Here is a 25,111-nt window from a genome sequence, read left to right as displayed (position 1 = left end):
TTCATGATTCACCAGGTTCTATGAAACTGGTAAATAAATAGGGATTAATAACTTCTTCCTTTTTTATTTGCTCTATCTATGGTTGCGTCAGTTGACTGTGACTCAATGGAACAAGTGATTGTTTTGGAAAAGGGAAGTTTCTCCCTCCCACATCTTGATTTTGACTCCCAATCAGTGCATGATTTTGTGCACGTTTGTAAAGGCGCACTTGTTTTGCTGAATTGGACTCATAAAGGCAATGACTGCCTTGTAGGAACCCTCCGCCCCCCTGACACTCTACGTTTACTAGAGCATTGTCTAAACACCACAAATTTCTAGTTTTTTATATTTCAAATTTTCTGATATTGGATGACCAGCTATGCAAAACCAGGTTAGCAGTTCGTTCCGTGGTTCCTTCATGTTCTAACTTCCAGAGGAAATTAAAACATAACAGTTTGGAAAGTGTACAGGAAGACAGCTGAAGAAGGCATCATCCTTTATAATTGTTTATTGTCTACCATATGCTAAATTTCTAGGCCAATTGCTCCGTAGTCACAACCTTGTTGGTCCCAAAATCATATTTTCTGTTAGTAAAAATGTGGTCTCTATTCTATTATTTACAGATTTAACTGAAATATGGGGATGAGTTATATTTGTCAATGTAAGGGTCAATGTAATAAAATGTCTAAAATGTCTAAATGTCAAACAAAAATGCCAAAATAAGGTAAGAGTCCAAACCTTTCCACAGTGCAGTCAGTGTGAATTAATAAAATAAACACATTTACAGCATACTGACAACTCAGCTAAAGACAAAGATGTTCTGTAAAAGTGTAACACACTGCACATAACTTTTCAGTTTGGTGTTTGAGATGTCAGCAAACTCTTGACCAATGCAACATTTAAGGAGTGAAATTATTGTTAAGTGATTCATGTTCTGGCAAATAGAGGGGATTTCAAGAACTGCAGAAATGTCTTGAATCATCATTCATTTCTTAATGTGTTTCTTCCAAAGAATCAGATTATTTTTTAAATAAAGCACTAAGCAGGCTGGAGTTAAATGCAGAGCTCAAAGAAAAGCCACGGTCACTACAAGAGAGGCAGAAAGAGTCAAAAAATACGAGGGGAACAAAAATACGAGAGGGAAAAGATTTGAAAAATGGCAGACATAAACAAACTGGTATGGAGAGAAGTGAACACAGTGAACAAAAACACAAAAAGAGGTGAAGGTGATTGGGATTTAGTGTGTTCAATCAGGCTAGCTAGGGAAGTGTTAGCTGCAGAGTTTGAGCAGAAAAAACTCACATGTAACAGTTTGTTAAGGTTTTATTTGGGCCCTACTTGCTTTTGTAATCATCTCATGTTCTGTACCAGCAGTGGCCGCTAATCTGTCAATATGCTAATATTAAATATAGTAGGCTAATTTTAATTCAGGCTAAGACTTTTTGTCATTTTGTATCAGTATGGTTGAGATTAGCGCTTTAGCATTAGCTTCCACTAAATACCGCCTTCTTTCAGTGCTTCAGTATTAGCGGAATTAAGTTTTATAATTAATGCAGCAAGGTTAGGTAACTTTTTAGCTAGCGGTGACCACCACTGTCCTGTAATTTCTTTAGTGTTTTGTTTATATATTTTTGTTAAACCTCTTGAGTTTGTCCAAAGAAATTGTGGAGAAAAAGTCTTAAAAACCAAAAGGTCAGTGGACTATTATTAATAGTTGTAAATGATAACTTTGACCCAAAACGTCCAGGTTTATGGAAAGCTAAAAGTTAGGGAGATTTTTATTTTTCAGCATCACAATGAGGCCCAACATACATCCAAATTAACAACAGAATCACTGGACAATTAAAATGTTCTGGAAAGCCCAAGACAAACAAAGTTTGAAAATAATTGATCTCAGTTTCATTTATTACTCGCTGCCTCTCTGGCATGGTGTGCTGTGTCTTTATATCCGCTGTATGTGCTGTAAATTCAGAATAAAGTTTCATTTTGCAGATGCATCCCATCATATTCACATGTCAAATTAATGAGGTCAATTAACCTTTCAGAAAATATAATTTTATTTTACAAAATGGGACATAAAATTATACATTTTGTATTGCATGAATTTAATTATGTTAAAAGGAAAAAAAACTTGTTGATAAAAAAAAAGCCAACCAAGATGATCTACTAAGAAATTATAATCAGGCCTTGAAGAGCAAACAAATAGATTTAAAAAACAAACAGGTGCAGCTTCCTGTAGAAGAGCTGTGATACAAATATGTACAAAACACAAAGCAAACATCTAATAAAACAAATTTTTCTTCACAATCTCATTGACATCAATGCTACAAGAGATTCAAGTTTGTCACTAATTAAACAGGAACAAGGCAGAACTCCAAATTTGCAGTAATTTAATATCAGCATAAATAACAGCACTGTATTCTGTAACTGTAGTCGTACAAACGGGCCATTTCTTCTCACAAATTTAACCTTCGTACACTTCAAAAACACAAAATCTGACCAACTGTTTTTATTTAGGCTCTAATGGAAATATCTTAGTAACTTTTCAGCAAGATATAAGATCTTATTTTAAGTTAATTATTAATTAAAATTGATGAAACCGTAATAGTCACAATGGCAGATTATTTCACCTGTAGCATCGGAAAAATTTTGAAATAAGTGAAAAAATCTGCCAGTGGAACCAGAACGTTTCATCAATACCAAACCTGCAGTATGTAACTTTTATTAAAATGTCTGAAGAAATGCACCGACCAAAAACAACCAGAGAGAGCAGGGGCGTCTTAGTGCTGTCAATCAACCATGTGTACTTGGTGCTCATGTGGTAATAGCAGAAAAACAGCTTTCTGTTAATGAAAAAACAGTTTATCCGCCATCATTGGTAGCCCTGCTAACTAGCCTTAGCATTCACAACAAGCTCTGCTAGCTGCAGCACAAGCACAGAGCAAGGAAGGTGATTGACAGCGCTAAAACCCGCCTCCTGGCTCTGATTGGTTGTTCCTAGTTAGAACTGGGAGAAGGCCAACGAGCTTGATTTGACAGTTTCAACAAATAAGTAAAAATAATATTTTTTATAAAGGTTACACACTGCAGCTTTAAGGAATAATTTACTTAAAATAATCAATTAATAAAGTTTATTTCTATTGCACATTTCTGCAACAAAGCATTTCAAAGTGCTTTACATTATAAAAACACAAAAATCAAAAGTCATACAGCAACATAAAACAAGCTCTTATATCTTGCTGAAAACCTACTTGTTAGTTTTTCTTATTTCAAGTGCTCTAAGATATTTGCACTAAAAAACAAACAAAAACGCTGGGTAATACTTTGTGTTTTTGCAGCGCAGTCACCGTTTCTCCCGCCTTGCTGCCAACAGTGGATCTACCGAACGTCGTCCCTCAAGCCGTGCTGGAGTCATGGAGGCCGTGCTTCTCGTTCTTCATCATGCTGTCGGTGGTGAAACGCGGGTGGATGGCGATGGCTGTTGTCGGCACCGATTTGGACTTCCGCCTGGATGACCTGCTGCACGCCAGGTAGAAGATCTCCACCACGTTGAGCACCACCGACACGCAGGACATGACCAGCATGAAGATGATGAAGATGGTTTTCTCCGTGGGCCTGGACATGAAGCACTCGACGGTGAAGGGACACGGCACCCGGGAGCAGACGATCTGCGGCTCCATGACGAACCCGTACAGGTAGTACTGCCCCACTATGAAGCCTATCTCCAGCAGGATTCTGAAGAAGATGGAGGTCATGTAGTTTCCCAGCAGGTTGCCCTTCAGCTGGACTTTCCCCTTTTCGTCAGAGTACTTTGGTCCCTTCACAATCCCCCGGCTGGGGTGGGCTTCCATGTATTCTCTCAGCTTTTTCTCTTTGTGGTTGATATGGATGACGTGGCCGAGGTAGACCAGGGTTGGCGTGGAGACGAAGATGATCTGGAGAACCCAGAACCGAATGTGCGAGATGGGGAAGGCGTGGTCATAGCAGACGTTCTTACAACCGGGTTGCTTGGTGTTGCAAACCATTTTAGACTGTTCATCCCCCCAAACCTGCAACGTTAAAACTGGGTTTTATTATTGTTATCAGAGGTGGCAGAGTAACTAAAATTATACTCAAGTAAGAGTCGCAATGCATCAATTACTCAAGTTAAAGTAAAAATGTATTTGGTAAAAAGTACTGAGTAACTGATCAAATTATCAATCATTTAATATTTAAAAATTACATCATCAGATGGATCAAAATATACATTTAAGTGGAAACTTTGGTATTTTATAGACCAAATTGACAATAATTCTTATTGGTAACAAAAAATAACAAAATCAGTCAAAAGAAAACGTTTCCAAATCAGTTTCTTTCAGTAAAAAACAGGTGAAACTTTAACAAAAACTGAAGGTGTGTGTCTGTTTCTGGTGAATTTTTGCGTAAAACATGTTTGTTTTTCTTTCAGTGGGTCTCAGAAATTTCACTCAAGTAGGAGTAGAGACATAACAAAATTATTCAAGTAAAAGTAAAAAGTACAGCATAATAAACTTACTCCTGAAAGTATTTTTTTTTCCCTAAAAGTTTCTCAGGTAAATGTAATCGAGTAAATGTAACTGGTTACTACACAACTCTGTTATTATGATGCATGAATCAGAATCACATTAACAAAAAGTCGCCAACAATCAATCACAAACCTTGAAATTCCACATTTTGTCACTTTGACAACCATAAACTTTGATTTATTTAAGTTGGATTTTATTTACGACTGAGTAGAGCAATACAAAAAAAATTAATAAAAATGTGTTTTTTTTATAATTTTGCACATAAAAACATAAAAAATGTGACATCCATATGTATTAAGTCCCTTTTCATTTGATACCAATAAAGAAAATCGATTGCACCCAATTACCTTCAAAGTATCGAGAAATAAAGTAAGGATACGTAAAATGTACAATTTCAGATTTTTACTTTTTATTTGTCACAGTTATCTTTGCTGTTGCTGAACAAAAGAATCCCCTCAGCATGATTCTGCCACTACTATGTTTGAAAGGGAGCCAAACTTCAGAGTTTTTTACATCTGTATTTGGGGAAAAACAGGATTTTATTTCCACTTTAATAATTATGTTGTTCTGTAACTTCAAATTCAAATTATTGCTTTTAAATTTGTTTCGTAATGTGACAAAACTATGAAAGATGTTTGAATAATTGGTTTTAGAATAAAATAAATCATTAATGAGTAAAACTGGTTAATTTTAAGCTCTTAAGCTCATAAGAAAAGATTATTACAGTTACAATAAGCTTCTATTTAATGATTAATTTGCAGCTTTTACACTATTGTTCACACGTCTGCTGTGAGTTAGTTTCAGAATACAGTTAGCCACCAGAGAGAGCTATTTACGTACTTAAATGATGTACAAGTTACTGTCATAGATACATTATACTTTACACACAAAAGATGGGGGGGAAAAATTTGATATTTAAAAAATTCTAAGCTTAAATATCATAGTCTGACCTTCTCGGCTCCCGCTCCCAGCACCATGATCCTGAAGATGAAGAGCACGCTAAGCCAGACTTTTCCCACCACAGTGGAGTGGCTCTGCACCTTATGAAGCAGATTGGACAGGAATCCCCACTCTCCCATGGCTTCTGCACACAATTCACACAGCAGTGTGGAAAATCAGACATAATCAAGTCTCATTTATTTTTTATTTCAGTCGACAATTAAGCAAACAAACAGAGGAAAAACAGTTTATTAAGTTTTATAGTGAAGAATAATGCATTATTTGTTACCTATCAAGTATTTATTTGATAAAATTATACAAAATTGTACCAGTTTTATCTCTAATATGATCTCACTGACCTGATTGTGAAGAAATATTTGATCACGTTTGGCATCAAAAAGCATTTTTTTAGTGTTTAATGTTGTCATTTACTGCTGTATTAAATCATAAGAAAGTTATTTAATGTTTGCTGTGTTAAAAACTGCAAAACTCACAGATTTTATATTTCGCTTAGTTAGTCCTACTTTTAACAAACATGCACACAGACATGCTTAAAGCACTTTATTTATATAAATAAATATTAACATGAGGTTATGACATCTGCTTAGCTTAGATACATATTTCTACATCCTTCCAAAAATAAACATGTTTTACATTTTATCCTATTTCCTTGTATGGAAATGTTAAATATAATATAAAAATCTGTTTCTCCCTTACCTCAGATTTAAAACGGTCTTCTATGAGACAAACTGACTGTCCACCGGCGCTGAAGCTGAATGACAGCGTCCACTGCTCCGAGTCCAACTCGTGGACGATACCTTGAACTTTAGATTAGATGCTGTTGCACAACAGCTTGAGCCGTCACGTTGTCGTGACATCTGGAAATGATACATTTGGGCTGAGCTCTGACAAGATTGTGAAAGTTAATGATTGGCAGCAGTTAAAAAAAAAACATGTTTCTGCTTCAACTGTCTGAATAGTTCTGTTTAAGGACAAATATGTGAGATAAGATCTAAAAAATTAGGAGTTTTTTTGTAAATTGATAACAGAGTTAGGATGTAAAAGCCAAAAACCACATTATTCTCACAAAAATGGTCCATTATAACATATTTAACATGAAAAACTAAGTACAGATGGACGTTTTTAGAGAATATTCAGCGGTTATTGAGGTGCTTTGTCTCGCTAACATAATCAACCCCGTCTCATTCGCAGTCAGAGTGACATTTTACACTTTTATTCGTTCTTCATCTGCCGAATTATAGCATAAAAATTATAGCCTTTGACTTGCAAATGTCAGTGACTGCAATAATTTTATTCCAAATAAATCAAACTGTCATGGGTGGTTCTATTGTAGTAAAAACTATAATTATATTTATATATATATATATATATATATATATATATATATATATATATATATATATATATATATATATATATATATATATATATATATATATATATATATATATATATATATATATATATATATATATATATATATATATATATATATATATATATATATATATATATATATATATATATATATATATATATATATATATATATATATATATATATATATATATATATATATATAAATATATAAATTTAAGTCAGTATTACATCAAATTTGAAGAAGCCTCTGACTAAAGATACAATGTTTTTCTATAACAACCAGAATTCACAAGATTTTAGTCAATGAGAGACACTCCAGAAGCAAATCTCAGATCTGAAAATACTTTGTTAAAAGTTTTAATTTTCATAGAGAAATAAGTTTTCTGCTCACATAGGCTGAAAGGCTGCTCAGGAAGGCAGAGGCCATTACTCAAAAAGCAACAAAAAAGCCAGAATACAGTTTGAAGACCTTAATTTTTAAGGATATATGATTTAATTTTGCCATACTGACCATCGTTACATTTTACAGAAAAGCCACAATTAGAAAGTATGGGGGTGGCAGCATCATGGTGCGTGGGTGTCTTGTTGTAGGAGGGATTGGTCCACATGATGTAATGGATGACGTCACAATGATAAAGCATTATGTGGGATAACTAAATCTAAAGACAGAAAGCCAATCGATCATTCTCTTAGCAAACTGCAGAATTATTTAAAAAGGCATTAAAGACAACAAAGTTGATGTTTATGAGGTCAAAACTCTGATCTCAAAAAGATCTAAAACATTTGACCCAAGCCATACCAACTGCTAAAAACATGCTAAATCAGGAAATATTTAGTATTATTTATAGTCAGAGAACGAGAAAATGCTAATATGTTGGTGTAGTATTAATAAATAACTCACACTAATATGTAAGTGAAGTATTTTATAGATCAACTATTATTCAGATTCTTCAGAATTTTATTTCTTACTTCATTTTCTGTAGTTAAAAAAAAACAAGTTTGTTCAGTTTCAATCATTTATTAGAAAGAGATAAAGCCATACAAAAATATCTCTGCTACAATCATCGTAATCATAGTACAGGAAGCATCTTTTAATGGAAAAGATCTGTGTCACAAACACACAAAGAACACACTAAACAAACTTCTCACGCTTTCAGTCACTAGTATAAATAAAATCAGTATTGCACACTTCTATTCGTAGATTTCAAGTTAAAACAAGAAGAAAAATTCATCAATAGCTGCATTTCCATTGACCATATGACAGAGTGAATTGGAATTACTAAAATAAATTTGTCAATTTAAAAAATATTGTGTTTAGCAAAACTGTATCGGAAACATTTGTTTTGCATCACAGAAATCATGTGATCATAAACTAAATGTTACTACTGCCAGAAACAATGAAGAAGACAACAGGAAGTGGCAGGTGGATAATGGAGCAGCATGTTTTTTAATGACTTATTTGTGTGATTTTAATTGCAAAATCAAGCGGAATATCAACAAAGTTTTGCGCTCACTTGTAATGGAAATACAGCTAGTGTGACTCTTCTCGTTGGATATTTATGGTGATTTTTGTTAGTATACAATATGCACGATCACACAATGACTTTCTTTGAACGAACACTCTGGTTCGAGTCTCTTGAAGGTATGGAAAACAAGCTAATGTCCGCTCAGGAGCCGTTTCTCCTCTTTGGCTCCGTCCAGGCTGCCTCCCACGCTGTGGTTCTCCAGCTCCATGTTCCCCTTGTTCTGCCTCAACGTGTCCTCCGTCGTCGGCCACCTGGGGCCCGACAGGCTGGCGGGGTTCTCTGCCGACGTGACCCTTTGGGTGCGGCGCTTGGACCCACACCTGGTGACCATCAGGTAGAACAACTCGATGACGTTTAGGAGGAGGGAGACGCAGGCCACCACCAGCATGAAGAGGATGAAGATGGTCTTCTCGGTGGGCCGGGACATGTAACACTCCACGGTGAAGGGACACGGCTTCTTCTGGCAGGGGAACATGGGGACCATGTAGAAGCCGTACAGGTAGTACTGTCCCACAATGAAGCCGGCCTCGATGATGATCTTGAAGATGAGTTGGGTCAGGTAGCTGCCCAGCAGGTTCCCCTTGATCTTTACGTGTCCCTTCTCGTCGCTGTATTTGGGCTGCTTGAGTTTCCGCGGCCCGTCCGGACTCGCCAGCGCCTCCCTCAGCTTCTTCTCCTGCTGGATGACGTGCATGGCGTGGCCCAGGTAGATGAGCGTCGGCGTGGACACGAAGAGGATCTGCAGGACCCAGAATCGGATGTGCGAAATGGGGAAGGTCCAGTCGTAGCAGACGTTCTCACAACCGGGCTGCAGGGTGTTGCAGACGAAGTCTGACTGCTCGTCGCCCCAGACGCTCTCGGCGCCCGCTCCCAGCACCATGATCCGGAACAGGAAGAGGACGCTCATCCAGATCTTCCCGATCACAGTGGAGTGGGACTGGACTTGCTCCAGCAAGGTGGACAAAATCCCCCAGTCTCCCATCTTTACTGAGGCTGTTCAGGCTCTAATCTGTAGCAAAGCAAAGGAAGAAACGCGTCAGGACTTAATCGATTGAACAAACTCCTCTTCTTGGTCTCAGCGACCCTGAACCACACCTTGCTGCTGAATTATTAACCCCAACATTTTATCTAATCAATGCACTCGTGCGGAAAGAAAACTACTTACTGTTTAATAGACGAATGATTATTTATTTCATTCATTTACAGTTTAAAATTCAACATGTTGATATGAACAAAAGTTTTGAATGAAAAGGAGAAAAAGTCATTTTGCTATACTGTATCGTTACTGTCCTAAATAATGACCCCAGTCATGATTTAGGGAAAATAAAAAAAAATACTTTTGGTAAAAAAAAGACTTTTAGGTAGGTGGCAATATAGGATATATTAAACACAAAACAGGCAATGTATATTAGAAAAACCCAAACAAACGACGAAAAAAGAAATTATATTATATGTGCAATGATACAGCAATCTACCGAATCAATCCACTTGATAGTATATTATATTTTATTATCTTCCTAAAAGAAAGATTGTTGTTTTAATCTGTCTAGGACTGAATTGAAATATGTTTTAGGAAATTAGACTCTAAGAATAAACTGGATTGAACAGATTTGGATTTAAGCATAAGAAGAAAAACACACGTGCCAGCTGAACCTTGAGCTTTTCGATCAATATTTCACCAAACTGTCACTCCTTATGGAAACTAAAACTGAGTCAAAGAGAAAAAAGGCTAAATTATATTACAAAAAACACCTTAAATCTAATCTAGTCAAACAACTAGAGGCAATCTGAGATATGGTTAAATAAGCTATTGCAAAAAAACCTTTCATCAATCACGCTTAAAAAATTAAAACACCTTAAATTTGAAAGATCTCAGCAGAAATAAGCACCGTTGCTTTCTAAAGTGATCAGAGATCTGCAGCAGAAAGGTGAAAACAACCATCTTACCTGCTGACCTGGTCAGGAAGGACTGTCTCTGCCGGACAAGAATCACTAACTATGTTTGGACCTTGGAGTTTTGTGCTGCGTGAGGACAGCAGCACTCATGAGGAATCAACTTACGCAACATACATCTGGCCTTTATGTCACGTAACGTCAGCGGGCAAAGATAGAAAAAAAAAAAAATGAAGTGAGACTAAACCGGGTGTAGGAGCGACTAATGATTGACAACTGAAGCCCAAATTTACGTTTGCTGGAAAGACTGGAGGTTTGCTGTGGTAATCTTTTAAACTATTATGATGTAAGAAAATGCTTTTATTTTAAAATTCCAGAATAATTATTTAATTAACTATTTTTATTTCCTCTGGATTTGCTTCACTTCATTAATACCAAAAGCTGTTTTTATTAAATTTACTGTAGGGCAAAAAGCTCAGCCCGACCCAATGCAAAAGTTCAGTTGTGTTAAATTATGAATAACTATGACTAATCCCATTTTTGGGTCAATTTCACATGTTACACCCAAAGCCTGGTTGGAATCAAAAAATCACTTAAGTGTCATCTGTCTGACAACATGAAGTAGGCTAAAAGATCTCAAAAAACAACACATAATGCCAGAATCTAAAATATATATACATATAATGAAAAGATGAAAAACAAACAAATCCCATTTAAGACGTCTCCAGGACGTCACAAAATAGCCCAGAACAACATCTAAAGCAGGGATCATTTACTCCACTTAAGGACAGTACAATAATTCAACAAGGATAAAAAATAAAAATAATTATTCTATCAGCTTCTGACAACATGTCTCTGAAATTCCAAGCAAAAATTTAGTACTTAATCACAGAAAATAAGAAATAGTCAAAATAAGGAAAAAGATGCTGTGCTTTCAGACCTCAAATAATGCAAAGAAAACAACTTCATATATATATATATATATATATGTGTGTGTGTGTGTGTGTGTGTGTGTGTGTGTGTGTGTGTGTGTGTGTATGAATTTATTGGGGTTTATATTTATGTCTTCATTGAAGACAATTGTTTTGGAGGGCTGATGGGGTGGATAGTGTTTTTGAAGACAGGGCCCTGGCCCCCTCATCCCCACCCCTCAGGAGCTGCTCTGCGCCAGCAGGTATGCCTTTTAATGCCTTGAAAGCAAAACAAAAAAATGGTTTGGAGTGGCCTAGTCAAAGTCTGGACTCATAGGCAGTAAGAAGATAGGGTCAGCATTTTCCCACAGAGATGTAACAGGTTGATTTTACATTTATTGATCATTAGGATGAAATTACTTTTCCACATTGATGGTCTGAAGCATTTGTGATGAAAAACAAAAAACACAAGAAACCTTAAAGACACATCGTGTTTTTAAAGTTAAAATGTTTAGATCAGATTGTACTCGAAAATGTTCTTTTTTAAGATTGGAAATAGATAAACTTTGAACAAAATTCATCATTTTGGTTATTCACTCCTTACAGTGACTCGTGTTGCTTACAGTCACATTCTTCCTCCTCCCCTTCTGGAGTCTTGCTTTCATAATCTGTAAGATTTGGACACTTATACATTTACGACCATACAGTCATCGGTCCAGTCATCAATTTTAAAACAAATTTACGAGTAAAAAAAAGAAATCATTTTTAGGTCTAATAATCGTTGCTATGTAATCTCTCTGTTTCAGATCAGGACTCAAGTAGATGAGTTAAGCAGGTGGAATTAGTATTTGTGTCCTTTTTAAGAGACAATAATATAGTCTCTTAACGTCTTACTGTTCTTACTGTTGGTAAAACAGTAAAAAGACCCTCATTGATTTGTGCAAATTTATGCATTTTAACTTATTGTGGTCAATCTGGTCTTTGCAAGGCTTACAAATCTTCTAAATTTATCAAAAACATTTATTTATTTATTCTGGTTTAAGCCAAAATAAATGGTTTAAACCCTGGGTGTCCAAAGTGTGGCGCGGGGCCAAGTTGTGGACTGATTTTCTGTGGCCCCACACTGCAATTAGTTTATTAATAAAATTATTACTGATAGTTGAAAATGGTAAATATAAAACAAAGTATTTGTCTTTTTACAACCAAACGTTTATAATATTCATAGACTTTTACTAAAAGTAAAACTTTATTTTATTTATTAAACTCAGCTACATATAGCAAGTGTTTTAACTCAAATCTTATTATTAATAACTGAAAATACATTTGTTCAACTGAGCCCAAAAGAATTTGAAAACTGGATGCATAAGTGTTTGATGTAATATGAATAACATCCACTTTTAACAATAAATGTAGTTTTGATTTGACAATTTTGGCCCATTTGACACAGTTTGGAAACCCTTGATTTAAACAATAAAAAAAATTAACCTATAAAATCTATATGGGGAAAAAACAAAACTAAGCAGACCCCATAATTCAAAACCCTTCAACAGTTTGACCAGTTTTTACACCGCCGAGGTGGAACGGCATCAGCAATGAGCTCAGAGAATCAAATACTATTGTTCAAGAAATAAAGTTATGTCTAAACATATTTCCACAAAAATATTGATTTTCAACCAGCTGCCAATCTCAAAACTTAAAAAAACAACAACAAATAAATAAATTTAAAAAATGAGTAGCCATGAAAAACACTCCAGAATCATCTCCAAAACTTCTGGGCCAATGTGGACGGAGTGAGTTTTAAACCAGAGGAAAAGTGCTGTTTCTGGACAAGATAGGGCACAAAATGACGACAAATGACTCACAGCATGAAGCACGGTGGTGGAGGGGTGGTGATTTGGACGGCCTATGTTGTCCATAAACTTGTCTCTAAACTAAGACAAAGGCCAAAACCCGGCCGAAACGGGCCATGAAAGCAGCCCTGTGCAGAAAACTGGACCAAAATTCATGTTAAAGTCAAACAGAAAACAACAAGTATGAGTTTCTACGTTGCTACGAGTTACTGAGTGGCAACACTGTGATTATCTACTAATCACAGGTTGTAATATTTGTTATGTGGAAGAAAATTTTAAATATACGAGGGTGTGGTTTCTATGCCCTCCTGTCCAGAAAAAATAACTTCTTCTAGTAGTAAGAAGCAATAAAAACTATATTATTGGAGGCAAGAGGATTAGAGAAGTAAAAGTCTTTATGAAACAACCATAAATACAACAGAATCCAGAACTAACTGTGCACCCAAACTGACTGGCAAAGAAAAACCGCTGACCCAGGATGAAGAGAGGAACCGCATGACTGCAGGGCGAGGAATGACTAATGTGCGGTGATGAAATGTACAGGCACACATTACTGGGGAAACAGAACAGAAACAAGATACAGACTAAGAAAAACTGTTTTTATTCAAAACTGGAAAATTTTCTTGGAAGTATGACAAACCCAGGCAACTTTAAATCATCACAGAAAATGTTTTAAGAAAGAGACAAACTTATTGAAAGGCAAACATCTAAAATATCCAACAATAGTTCACTTCTCTTTTAAAAGAATACAATAAACACTTTATTGCCTAAAATGCAACAATCTAGCTTTTCTTTAATGAATTTGAACAGGTGAAGCTAAAACTAGGCCATGTGAAGAGTTTTGGATAAAACATTTTGACAGAGAAAGGTGTTTTTATCTCAAATGTAATATGTTATATATATATATATGTGTGTGTGTATATATATATATATATATATAATGTAATATGTTATATATATATATATATATATATATATATATATATATATATATATATATATATATATATATCATTTTATATATATATATATTTATATATATATATATATATCTTATTATATATATATATATATATATATATATATATATATATATATATATATAACTAAAAATCTTTTTAAAACCCTATGTATTGTAAAATTGTAGACTTCTAATATAAAAATTATTAATATATACAAAAACAATCTTTGTATTACAAGGGACCTATTATGAAAAATTCACTTCCGTTTGGGTCTCCACTGCTTCTAAAAACAAAATTATTTAAAATCACAGCCATTTTCTGGCAATACGTTTTTTGATGTATGGAAAATGAGCCATTTCAAAAGCTCTACAATTATTAAGTCACAACCTTGAGTCATTTTGCCGTTACCTAGCAACCCCAGCTGAGCCCAGCCCCGTTACCTAGCAACCAAGTAGAACTCCAGCATGTTTGGAAAAGACAAGTGTTTAGTTTGGACTCAAGATTGAAGATGTATAGTTGCGCCTCTATTTGCAGCCATTTTCACATGTGAGTGTCAAAGTTGAGATGGGGGCGTGGCCAGCAGCAGATTGTCTGGATTTAAAGAGACAGAACCCTAAACCAGCTCATTCTGAAAGGAGCTAAAAATAGGCAGAAGTGACCAAGCTAAAATATTATTATCTAAGAATTTGTGTTTGAAAACAAACATGTTTGTTACAACCCAGAGACCCATTCCAACTTGTTCAAGGAAGCATAATAGGTCCCCTTTAAAATAATGAAGCTTTTAGTTTCATTTTTACTCATTTAAGTTATTCTGTGTAACTTTGTTCTGTGAACGGAAGATGGTGATCTCCATCCCCACTTTATTTACTTCACCAAGACTTCCCTTTCTGCCGATGCAAACAAAACGCAGATTCACGACTCAGATGTGGACCTCCCCAATGCTGCTCTCCGTCGCCACGTCTATGGCGCCTACTGTCCCGTTCATCCCTGACTTCCTCCCCTGCAGCTCCAAATCCAGGTTGACACAATTCTGGATCACCTCGCCGTGCTTCTGAAAAGCCTTCTTCTTCGACCTCGGGGGCGTCACCGGGGTGACGGTGTAGTCCTGCCGCCTGGCCGCGCATTCCTTCACCGCCTTCACGAGCAGGTAGAGCAGCTCGGCGACGCTGAGGGCGAGCGAGACGACGGCCGCCACCAGCATGAACCAGATGATGACGGATTTCTCCGTCGGTCGGGACAGGAAGCAGTCCACCTTGTGAGGGCATGGGGAGCGGGAGCACACGTACCGCGGCTCAAGGGTGAAACCATACAGAAAGTACTGACCCACAATGAACAGGGCTTCCAGAACAATCTTGGCAATGAGATGCAGGACATAACTGCGGAGGAGGCGACCACGGATGCTGATCTTCCCACTGCTTTTTGTGTACTTGGGAACCTTGAAGCTCCTCCTGAGGAAGAGACTCACTTTGTCGTTCAGCTCTGCCTGGTTCTCCATCCTTTCCTTCATCTAATGTTAGAAGAATGAGTCAAAGTCAGACATATTCTGGAGGCAAAAGCCTCCAGAAATAGTTTATTATTAACATCTGATCAAATTAGGTTCTTTCAAGAATTGGGAGATATTAGGATAAGTTGAGCCTCCCCTTGTTGCTGGAACAACAAGTGGAACCTAGGAGTAGGGGAGCCAAAAGGAAAGCAGTGGAACTAATTTTTTGTTTTACGACTTGCTAATCTTAAAAAAGTTTACGTACTTAGCTTCCCCCCTAAATAAATTTTTTTACACATAAATTCAAAACGCCAATACTATTGACTGTTTAGTAAAACTTCAGGTGTATACAGTTTGACTTCTGCGGGAAAGTTTTGGATATCAAAACCAAAACCAATAATTTGGTTATTATTATTATTATATTCAAGTAATTAGCCATAACTATTCATGCTCTTATTTTGAAGGGGTAAAGACTGTTTACTGAGCAGTTTCGTTTTCTTTCCTTATTTTCTCCACCCAGCAAAAGACATTTATTCTGTACCCAGAATGTATCGCAATAAACAAATTAACAACAAAGTTAGCAATACTCAACAATTATAAAACTGAAACCAGGTTTATTCCAAAGAATTACTTCCTGTAACGTACAGGCAGGTAGTGACGAATCTGAGCCTGTTGAGGGCGAAGATGTTGTGAATATATCTATATTGTGAGTATCAACATTGTTTAATTTAGTACTTTAACATTAGCCTCTACTAAACACCATGTGGGTTTAGCGTTAGCGGAACTAATATTTATCATCAATGCTTTAGTTAGCATTGCCCACTATTGTTCCCCCCAATTAGCGCTAGCCGGTTTAGCAGAAGCTCACCTTCTTTTCAATGTGAATCACGTGGAGGACATGGCCGAGGTACAGCAGCTTTGGGGTTGCCAAGGCGATGATCTGAAGGACCCAGAAGCGGACGTGTGAGATGGGAAAGGCGACATCGTAGCAGACGTTCTCGCATCCCGGCTGCTGAGTGTTACAGATGAAGTCGGACTGTTCGTCGCCCCAAACCTGAGTAGGATCAGAGGAAGAACCAAGTCATCGTGTTTTTAATTATTCTGGAACTGATAGACTCTTTCAAGCTGTCTTTTCATGTAATAAATTGATTTATTGAGTTGGAAAGTATGTACTTTTTTTTAATTTTCATGTTCTGTGTCTGACCAGACCTTTTCAGCGGCGGTTTGCAGGACCATGATCCGGAAAATAAACAGAACGATGAGCCAGACTTTCCCGATCACGGTGGAGTGGCTCTGCACCTTCTCCAGCAGCCGGCCCAGTAGGTCCCATTCTCCCATTTCAGCTGGCAGCTAAACCGCCTTCTGTATCAGAGACACAAGAAACACCTTTCACTCACTAATCCATTCATCTTCTGTACCAAGGGTGTTCAACCTGTGGCTCCGGAGCCACAAGTGGCTCTTTGGATGTTCTGCAGTGGCTCTTAATAACTGTGATTTAGTTAAGTAATATAAATATATTTTATATAAACTTACTAACAAATGCTGGTTTAAGGTAATTTTATGTTATAAATTGATTGTCCATAACAAAACCATCTAAAAATGCAGGTTTTTAGATGCATTTTCTTCACCGCAGAAAAAATTTGATCTATTTTTTCTGTCTTTAAGTTAGAAATTATGTTTTTTTTATGTCTTTTAATATTCCCTAAATTTTAACATCCCACAGAAAAAATGTATGGAGCTAAATTAGGGTCGTGAAGTTTGTTCAAAAGCCAAGAAAATGTAAAGTTGAAAATAAAGATTCGAAACTAAAATCTTTGTAGTTTAGAAAAAATATTTTAAACTACTTTTCTGATCCAATGTTTTTTTCATTTTCAAAACTTTTCCAGTTTCAGATTTTTTACAAACAAATTTTATGGCCCCAATTTCGCTTCACAGAAACATGCCCCTCTTCTTTTCTGCAACGTTGTGTGTTTTACTTTATTTCAAAATAAAAAAAAAAAAACAAATTTCCAGAAATATCAAAAAATGTCAAGCTTTGTGTGATTTTAAAAGGTTTTGTAACAGTTTTACTCAAAGGCAAATGTGGAGCGTAAAAGTTGCAGACCTCTGGAATAAATTTTATACAACTATTATTTTACAGTATTACAAAATAAACCCCACAAATTGTGGAAAAGATTTAATTTCAGGACATGCTTGTTAAGTTATATTTGTTTTTTAGCCTTGCTGTGGTTTCTGTAAGGAGGTAAAAAGTGAATCTCTCAGAAGGTCAAGCTTCTATCATTTCTCGCTGCAGATAAATCCACAGCTGCAGGCTTCAGATATAAACACACTAATCTGCTGAACTCTCAAACCTGAAGCAAACCTTAAATTGCAGAAACTTAAAATACCATGCATATAGTTTCATATAATACTTTTCCTTTTATAAAGTCGGTTTTCATTTAATTAGATTTTATTGTTTTATTTTGGATGTGTAGAATGAAGTGTGCACATAAAAATGAATTTAAAGCCTTAACATATCATAGAAAATCCAGATAGAGATTATTAAGAACTTAATAAATTTTTTTGTAAAGAGGGAAAAGCAACTCACCTGGTGAAGAAACTGTAAAAATGGAGGAAATGTGGAAGAAAAGAGCGAATGCTGCAGTAAAGGATGAGAAGAGAGAGTGAAGAAGAAACTGCGTCGCTGTTAATTTACTGGCTTATCTGGAAGGACGTCGTCCAAACCACAACACTGGAAACACTGGAGCAACAGAAACATGAAGCTTTTCTCACTTATTCAACTTTTCCTTGTAAAACTACTCGTACCACCTTTTTTATTATTTTTGTCACAAACTGTAGTATAATTGTGATACTATACATGTTCTTCAATTTAAAAATGAACTAAAAAGTGCTGTTTGCATTTGTATTCTGTCTAAAAATTTTATAGAATGATCTTCTAACAGGTTTTAATATCTGGAGGCTGAAATATTGCAAAAATATCTCAATCATATTGGATGACCTGTGAGTCACTTTGATCTAAAAAATTCCTTGGGTGTCCAAAGTGTGAAATGACCACAAGTCAAGGATGGTAAAAATTTGGCAAACAAAATAGAAAACAATGGATGACCCCATGAATGTGGAAATTGTGTTTTTCTTTGAATAAGGCAACAGTTTGAAACTGTTTTTATATTTTGGATCTTTAATGATTCACAAATTTCATAAATGTTGCAAAAGTAAAAAAAAAAAATCACAATAATTTTTTTTGAATTTTTAATTTAAAGAATTTTGTGGCCTACAAGCAGTTTAAATCAGCCAGTTTTCATCCCCACAGCATGATGCTGCCACCACCACAATGTTTTTTGTTTAACTTGTGTAAAGTCTTGATATGTAGATGAAACTGGCAGATATGCAAAATAAAACTGAATAGGAAGAATATTTATAATGTAAGAACAAAACCAAATCTATGAATCTATTGGAACGGGTAATGAAACGAAAAGATTCACACATAAAAATAATTTATTTTCCCCAATAAAACTGATTATTTATACTAATATTTATTCTGAAGCTTTTTATCTACAGTTGCTCTTCTATTAAAATGATCATATTCAATGATTAGTTCTTACCTTGTATGGATGAAACCAGATATTTACAGTGAATAAAAATAATATTTTTCTTTCTTACTGTCTGATGTTAAATCAGGCCAAACATTTCTTGTTTGAGCTTAATTAGAATTAACAAAGTTATTTCTGTTTGCAGCTCCAGACTGATAGCATGTCCAGCCCCTCTCAAGAAGACTGGTTCCAGAACCAGAGCCACGGGTCGAGGTCTGGCGAGACTGGAACCTCAGAAATAGTTCTGAGAGGAATAGTTCCCACCCTCATCTATGGTCATGAGCTTTGGGTCATGACCAAAAGAACGAGATCACGGACACAAGCGGCCAAAATGGGTTTTGTCCTTAAGGTGTCTGGGCTCAGAAGTCAGACGTTTACATGCATAATTGTTTTTTAACTGTATGAATTAAAAGAAAAACTCTAACCCTAACCCTAATTTTTCTAGAAATAATCAAAAAGAAATAATTTTGGTGATTATATCTGACCTAAAACAAGAAAAGTTTGGTCTGTTTTAACATTACAGAGTGAGAAGAAAATATGTATGAGATTTATTCACTCTATGTAAACTTCTGGTTTCAACTGTTTTTGCATTTAAACTGAAATCTGGAAGTTTATTGAAACATTTATTAGATTTGATCAAGTTTAAAATGCAGACAGCAGTTCTATTGATATCCAGACTAATTCTTTAATGTTTGACAGATTAAACTGAAGGATTCTGACGCAGATTGTGACATCACAGATCTCTGAGGTCGGTCCTGCAGCTGCATGTTTATGTGCAGCTCAGGTTTGTTTACAAGGGTTAGGAACCGCTCTGGCTGGTCTCGGGTCAGAGAAACCTGAACTCTGCTTCCTCAATGTGAATCATTGACACGAACCTGCCGCTTTAAACACAGAAAAATGTCATTCTGGCCAACAATATATTGATTGGTTTAAATCTGTAGATGCTAAAAATAAAACTGGAGTTGGCAGCAGTAAGATGAAACACAGCAATGACTCTGACTTTGATGTTTGACTGGAAAAAGATTTATTGGTCAAATTCAATCACACCGGCTGAAAATCAAAACCTACAAATATTAAATGTAGAAACTTATTTTTATGTTAAATGTAGAAACTCATTTTTCTGTTCCTTCAGGAGTTAGTTGAAGCTCACTGCAGAACTGATAAAAAAGCAGCTCTCTCTCTCTGGCCTCTCTTCTCACTGGGCAGATAAGCTAAAGACACAATAACAGAGCGTGGGGCGTTTCTATTACTGACACAGCATTCTGCAGGAGGATCAGCTTTAATTAGGAAGAAATGTTTTCATAAAGGAGCAACAGTAAGTGGCTTTACCCAGTGATATATAACAAATAATTATTATTATTATTGCTTTGTGTTTGCAGCTTCGTTTTATAATTTTAATATTGTCTCTATCTGTTTCTTCAGGATGAATTTGACAGAATAACAAAGCAGACGGGAAAAATGAGGAATTTAATGTCTGGATAGATAAAACAAAATATGAAAATATTTATGTTTACAGACTTTAAACCATGTTCTATTGTATAAATACTGTAAACATCCATCAGTCCAGATTGATCTATAGCTTTACGCCACCCTGCAGTAATATTTACTCTAATCCAGGCTGTATTTCTTTTTTATTTAAAATGGACGCCCGTTTTTCTGATCTCTGCTGGTTCAATCCTGGATTTTCGCATCTTTTTCTCATGAACCAAATCCTGGTTTAATCTGAATCAATGGAAGCGTCGCTCTGCAACACTTCAAAATCTATTTAATCTGTTGAAATAACGCAGAAAGCAAATCAAAAAGTAAACACTTGTTCGCCTCATAAACTCAGTACCGGCATGTTTTGGCCACACAGGGCTGCCGTAGTGCTGTTGGCTCCGTCTTTAAACTATTTTGAATTCTTATGAACTCAGAATTTTACATTAACTTATAATTTTAAATAGAATAATTTTCATCTATTATCCCTACTTATTGCTTTAAATGACTAAGTTTTATTTGTTTATTTCAGGACAATATCAATAAATAACGTCAGAAGAAACTGAAACTAAATTCTTGTGTAAGATGATCCAGTAAGAGGCTTTTCAGCTCTTAGCTTAGCCGAGTAAAACCCAGAACCCGAGGACCCAGATCCACTCAGGAATGCACTTCATGAGTCCGTACTGTAAAAAAACAGAAAACAAAAGACCCGCTTTACTCTTTAGATTTAGTTATTGTTGAGTCATGACTCAAATAATAACAGAATAACAAAGATGTGAAAGGCAAACCTGGAGTGTATGAGGCCAGTAACCCGTGGTTCTGTTGGAGACGCCCAGCGTGGAAACGGCATGCCGAGCGTAAACCGCCGGGCTCGGAGCAAACCATCCCTGTCCTGAGGATGAAGAAGATATCTGAAACACAAACAGCAAAATAAAACTTTAGACATTAATAAATAGGTTTTATTTCTGTTTAAAAAGCTTTTTTACATTGAAATAATACACAGAAGTGGAGCAAACATAGAAAAAGTGGATAAGTATAACTGACACAAAGCCATATAAAGGAAAAAAAAGCATATTATATATATATTAAAGGTAGTTAAATACAGAACATGTTAAAAATAAATTAAATTAAAAAGAAATTACTGCCTATCAGTGGATTACCTGGAAAGGAATCAGACTTTGAATGAAGATCCCTTTGTTGCTGTACTCAAAGTGAAGAGCTCTTGAGAAATTATCCAGGTAACCCTGGAAGGGAGGCAAAGGTGACAGTGGTGCAAATATGTGAAAGTGAAGATAAAGTTAATGGTTGGATTAGTTGTTTGTTGTCAAATCGATGCATCTCACAGGTGTTTATCTTACAGTGAAGGCAGAGAGCGTCACTCTTCCACGGCGGGGTCTGCAGCAGGCGCCTGAGGATATGTTGACCACCGCCCCCCTGCTGCGCTCCACCATCCCCGGCAGCACCAGTCGCACCATCAGAGTGGCGGCGCCGACGTTCCTGTTCACCCGATCCAACACGCCCTGCTCGGGAATTTTAATCAGGCTCCGGGGCGAAGCTGACATTTCGTCCATACAGTTCACCAGGAAGCCGATGTCTTTACCCCTCAAGGCCTCTGTGACAAGTTTGGCCGCCGCTTGGCCCAGAGAGAAGTCGGCGGTGACGATGGTGGTCTCCACCCCGTAGGTTTGGGAGAGGAAAGAAGCGGTGTTTCTTACTGAGGAGCCGTCCTGAGTGATGAAGATGATGCTGATGCCGCTTCGAGCCAGCTCCTCTGCATAAGCACCGGCTACAGGCTCAGCTGCACCTATCAGCAGAGAAAAAATAAAAACCTTGTTTACCTTCCTAAATAAAACCAGCAGATATACTTTAGCGATAAAATAAAATCAAAGTCAGGCCATAATATTACTTATTAATGGAAAACGTTTATATTCCTGCTTTGGATTTGGAAAAAAACTGATTTCACAGCAAGAGATCATATTTTTAGTTCTTTGACAAGTTCTGCTACAGGAGATATTGTTTGATGAATTATGAATTAACAACATTAAATTTCCCTTAGTACATTTAGCAATGAGTACATGAGGATGATTGACAGCACTGGCTCTGATTGGTTGTTTTTGGTCAGATTGGTGGATTTCTTCAGACAGGGAGGAAGGATCCTTTCACAGATTTTCAGTCTCATAAACTGTTACGACAGTTTTAACAAATATGTAAATAAATAAATACATATTCTTTATAAAAGTTACATACTGCAGTTTTGATACTTTTCTATAATTATTACACATTTTTTTTAACAGCTTAAATTTTTCTTCATGCTGAAATATCTTTTGGTATATTTGCATTGCCAACCTGCTGTTATCTTCTCTCACCATAAATAACAGCCCAGTCCCCGTATCTCTGGGTCAGCCTCCCGCTGGGCATCATCCGCGGCAGGAAATGGACCCTAGCCACCATGCAGCAGTCCCTCAACAGGACAACTCCTCTGCTGGCCGCGTACAGAGCTCCGATCAGGGCCAGAGCTTCGAAGTAAGAGCTGCAAGACCGAGAAATTTCTCTGTACAAAAGGTGAAAGCTGTCCACACCCGCCGCCATGCTACACACGCTATATTATTATTTACACCTTGTAGTGAGTTAAAACTCAACGAGGAGACGGTTGGATGTAAAGCTAAGAGGTACACGAGAAAGAAGAATAAAACATAAATTCGTATCGAGTCAATTTTACACCAAAGTAGTGTTTTTACACACGCTGTAACAAGTAGAAAAATCTCATGTAAGCCAACCGGAACAGAAACAAAACATTGGGTCACGTGTCAACATACATCAGCCGTGCTGCTTTCAAAGCCCTCAGAAAATCCGCCAGATTATACCCAAATGGTGAGCGAGTTACTTTAGTAAAATAAAAGTACACGTTTTTTAACAGCAATTAAAATGGAGACGATTTTATTTTTACGTTTGAGTCTCAACTACATTAGAGTACTTAATGAATCATTCCAGTCATATTTCATTGGCAAATATTTGTGTTTTCCGGCGGTTTCTAAACAAAACTCAACGCTCCTTCCAAACGGGAGTAGCCGTTTCCATAGAGACATGGCTGTCTATGGCAAGCGATGCTAGAAGGCGATTTCTGGCTCTTTAAAAGGTAAATGCACCTTATGTTTCACAGGTCAGTGATATATTTCGTTCTGTAGTGCAACGCTGCCTTAAGGTTTACAGTGTTTAACTGTTAATTTAGCAAAATATAGCCAATTTCGTCCTCGGTTAGCCGCATTGTAGCAATTAGCATCATTTAGTTGATGAAGAAATGTCAAATTTTGTAGCTTTAGCTTCATAGTTTATTAATAATATAAGCAAACATATCGGGCCTTGAAACATTTATTAGTCTTCTCGGTGATACATGAGCTTGGATATCATTTAAAATCCGTTTCGTGCTGTAAAAGGAAGCAGGTCCCACACCTGTTGAAGATGAACTAATTAGTCTGTTTGGCAGCGGTAGGAAACAGATGCGCTAATGTGACGTCCAGAACATCCAAAATTATATGAACACAGAAATAAATTAGTGACTCAATTAAGCAATTAATGTCCCAGTAATCACAACAAAGAAGAGGTGTAGCACAATATTTCTGTACGAGTACAGATATAATATTAGTTGATGTTAGACAAACATCAGCTTAACAATGTCTTCATCATTAAGATATTTTGATATTGTTTATACTTTTTAGTTATACATTCTTATTCTTGCATTTTGTATTTGAATACATCACATTTATTTTCAAAATATGAATACACTTTTTTGTTTTGCAATGTAATGATTAAATTATCAATTGCATCATTCAGAAGTTTAAACATGTATTTATTACAAGAAGAAAATATTGAAGTTATCACATGTTTTTATTTAATGCTTTATTTGTTCATTGAATTGATGAACTTTGGTCTGATCCAGGCCAGGATTCAAACCCAGGACCTGTAACAATGTAACAGGGCTGCCAGCTGCACCACCTTTGAATAAAGTAAAATTACTTTATTTTGTGGGAGAGTAAAGAAATTGATAAGTAAATTTATACTCTATCTGATTTGTGCTGCTGGTAACAACGCTGTGTTTCCCTGCTTGTTTAAGACAAAATGCTAAAATAAGAAATAGAAAAAGACTCTTTCATTAGCAGATTTTGCAATATCCAAATATATCTGAATCGTATTCTCCCGTCAAAATGATGGTCTGATACACTGCCAGTTTTGTAATGTTCTAACAGTATATCTTTTGAAGAACCTGGAAATCTCCATTCAGTAATTATTATTTTTCAACAATCTGTAATTAAATACAACTTCAGACAAATCTGTGGTTAAAATAATGTTTTCCTGAATCCCTGTTCCAGTGGATCAGAATTCACACTTTGTTTACTTTATGTTTAGAGATTTTTTTTCTAATCTGAATTATTTTATTGTTTGTTATATTATGCTCATAGATGGGTAGAGTTCAGAAATTATACTCAAGTAAGGGTAGTACTACTTCAACATACTTTTTCTCAAGTAAAAGTAAAAAGTAGCCATCCAAGAAATTACGTA

General features: G+C 36.1%; 5 protein-coding genes across 8 annotated transcripts in view; 1 reads left to right on the top strand and 4 right to left on the bottom strand.

Moving 5' to 3' along the window:
- Window positions 1-1,773: 1,773 nt before the first annotated feature.
- LOC122825066 (gap junction Cx32.2 protein-like) lies at window positions 1,774-6,266 on the bottom strand. Its single transcript, XM_044106133.1, has 3 exons — window positions 6,180-6,266; window positions 5,474-5,607; window positions 1,774-4,028 (listed from the first exon to the last, which is right to left on the bottom strand). Exons 2-3 carry the CDS (start codon window positions 5,600-5,602, stop codon window positions 3,375-3,377), a joined length of 783 nt encoding a protein of 260 aa, XP_043962068.1. The 5' UTR covers window positions 5,603-5,607; window positions 6,180-6,266; the 3' UTR covers window positions 1,774-3,374.
- A 1,599-nt stretch (window positions 6,267-7,865) lies between these two features.
- gja13.2 (gap junction protein alpha 13.2) lies at window positions 7,866-10,485 on the bottom strand. Of its 2 annotated transcripts, none has more exons than XM_044106131.1 (2): window positions 10,337-10,485; window positions 7,866-9,398 (listed from the first exon to the last, which is right to left on the bottom strand). In XM_044106131.1, the coding sequence occupies exon 2, from the start codon at window positions 9,369-9,371 to the stop codon at window positions 8,520-8,522; it is 852 nt and encodes a 283-aa protein (XP_043962066.1). In that variant the 5' UTR covers window positions 9,372-9,398; window positions 10,337-10,485; the 3' UTR covers window positions 7,866-8,519. The 2 variants fall into 2 exon arrangements, with proteins under 2 accessions (XP_043962066.1, XP_043962067.1); XM_044106132.1 differs by having other exon boundaries at window positions 10,345-10,482.
- Window positions 10,486-14,176: 3,691 nt separating this feature from the next.
- Window positions 14,177-18,212, bottom strand: gja11 (gap junction protein, alpha 11). The gene is made up of 4 exons (XM_044106130.1): window positions 18,076-18,212; window positions 16,698-16,850; window positions 16,357-16,542; window positions 14,177-15,512 (listed from the first exon to the last, which is right to left on the bottom strand). The coding sequence occupies exons 2-4, from the start codon at window positions 16,824-16,826 to the stop codon at window positions 14,925-14,927; spliced, it is 903 nt and encodes a 300-aa protein (XP_043962065.1). The 5' UTR covers window positions 16,827-16,850; window positions 18,076-18,212; the 3' UTR covers window positions 14,177-14,924.
- Window positions 18,213-20,078: 1,866 nt separating this feature from the next.
- On the bottom strand, window positions 20,079-23,383 carry hsdl1 (hydroxysteroid dehydrogenase like 1). The gene is made up of 5 exons (XM_044106129.1): window positions 22,921-23,383; window positions 21,913-22,358; window positions 21,715-21,798; window positions 21,343-21,465; window positions 20,079-21,237 (listed from the first exon to the last, which is right to left on the bottom strand). Exons 1-5 carry the CDS (start codon window positions 23,141-23,143, stop codon window positions 21,172-21,174), a joined length of 942 nt encoding a protein of 313 aa, XP_043962064.1. The 5' UTR covers window positions 23,144-23,383; the 3' UTR covers window positions 20,079-21,171.
- Window positions 22,991-25,111, top strand: part of tbc1d32 (TBC1 domain family, member 32) — a 61,121-nt gene continuing 59,000 nt past the window's right edge. For 2 of the 3 annotated variants that reach the window (XM_044106128.1, XM_044106125.1), the window contains exon 1: window positions 23,458-23,690. The gene's annotated coding sequence lies outside the window, so the exon portion shown is untranslated. Of the gene's footprint in view, window positions 23,078-23,457; window positions 23,691-25,111 lie in introns of those variants that run through there. The other variant, XM_044106126.1, reaches the window with a different exon arrangement.

The sequence above is a fragment of the Gambusia affinis genome, linkage group LG22 (genome assembly GCF_019740435.1).
Source record: "Gambusia affinis linkage group LG22, SWU_Gaff_1.0, whole genome shotgun sequence".
Lineage (NCBI taxonomy): Eukaryota > Metazoa > Chordata > Actinopteri > Cyprinodontiformes > Poeciliidae > Gambusia > Gambusia affinis.
Note: the sequence above shows the minus strand (reverse complement) of the source record. Positions and strands in the feature narration are given on the sequence as shown.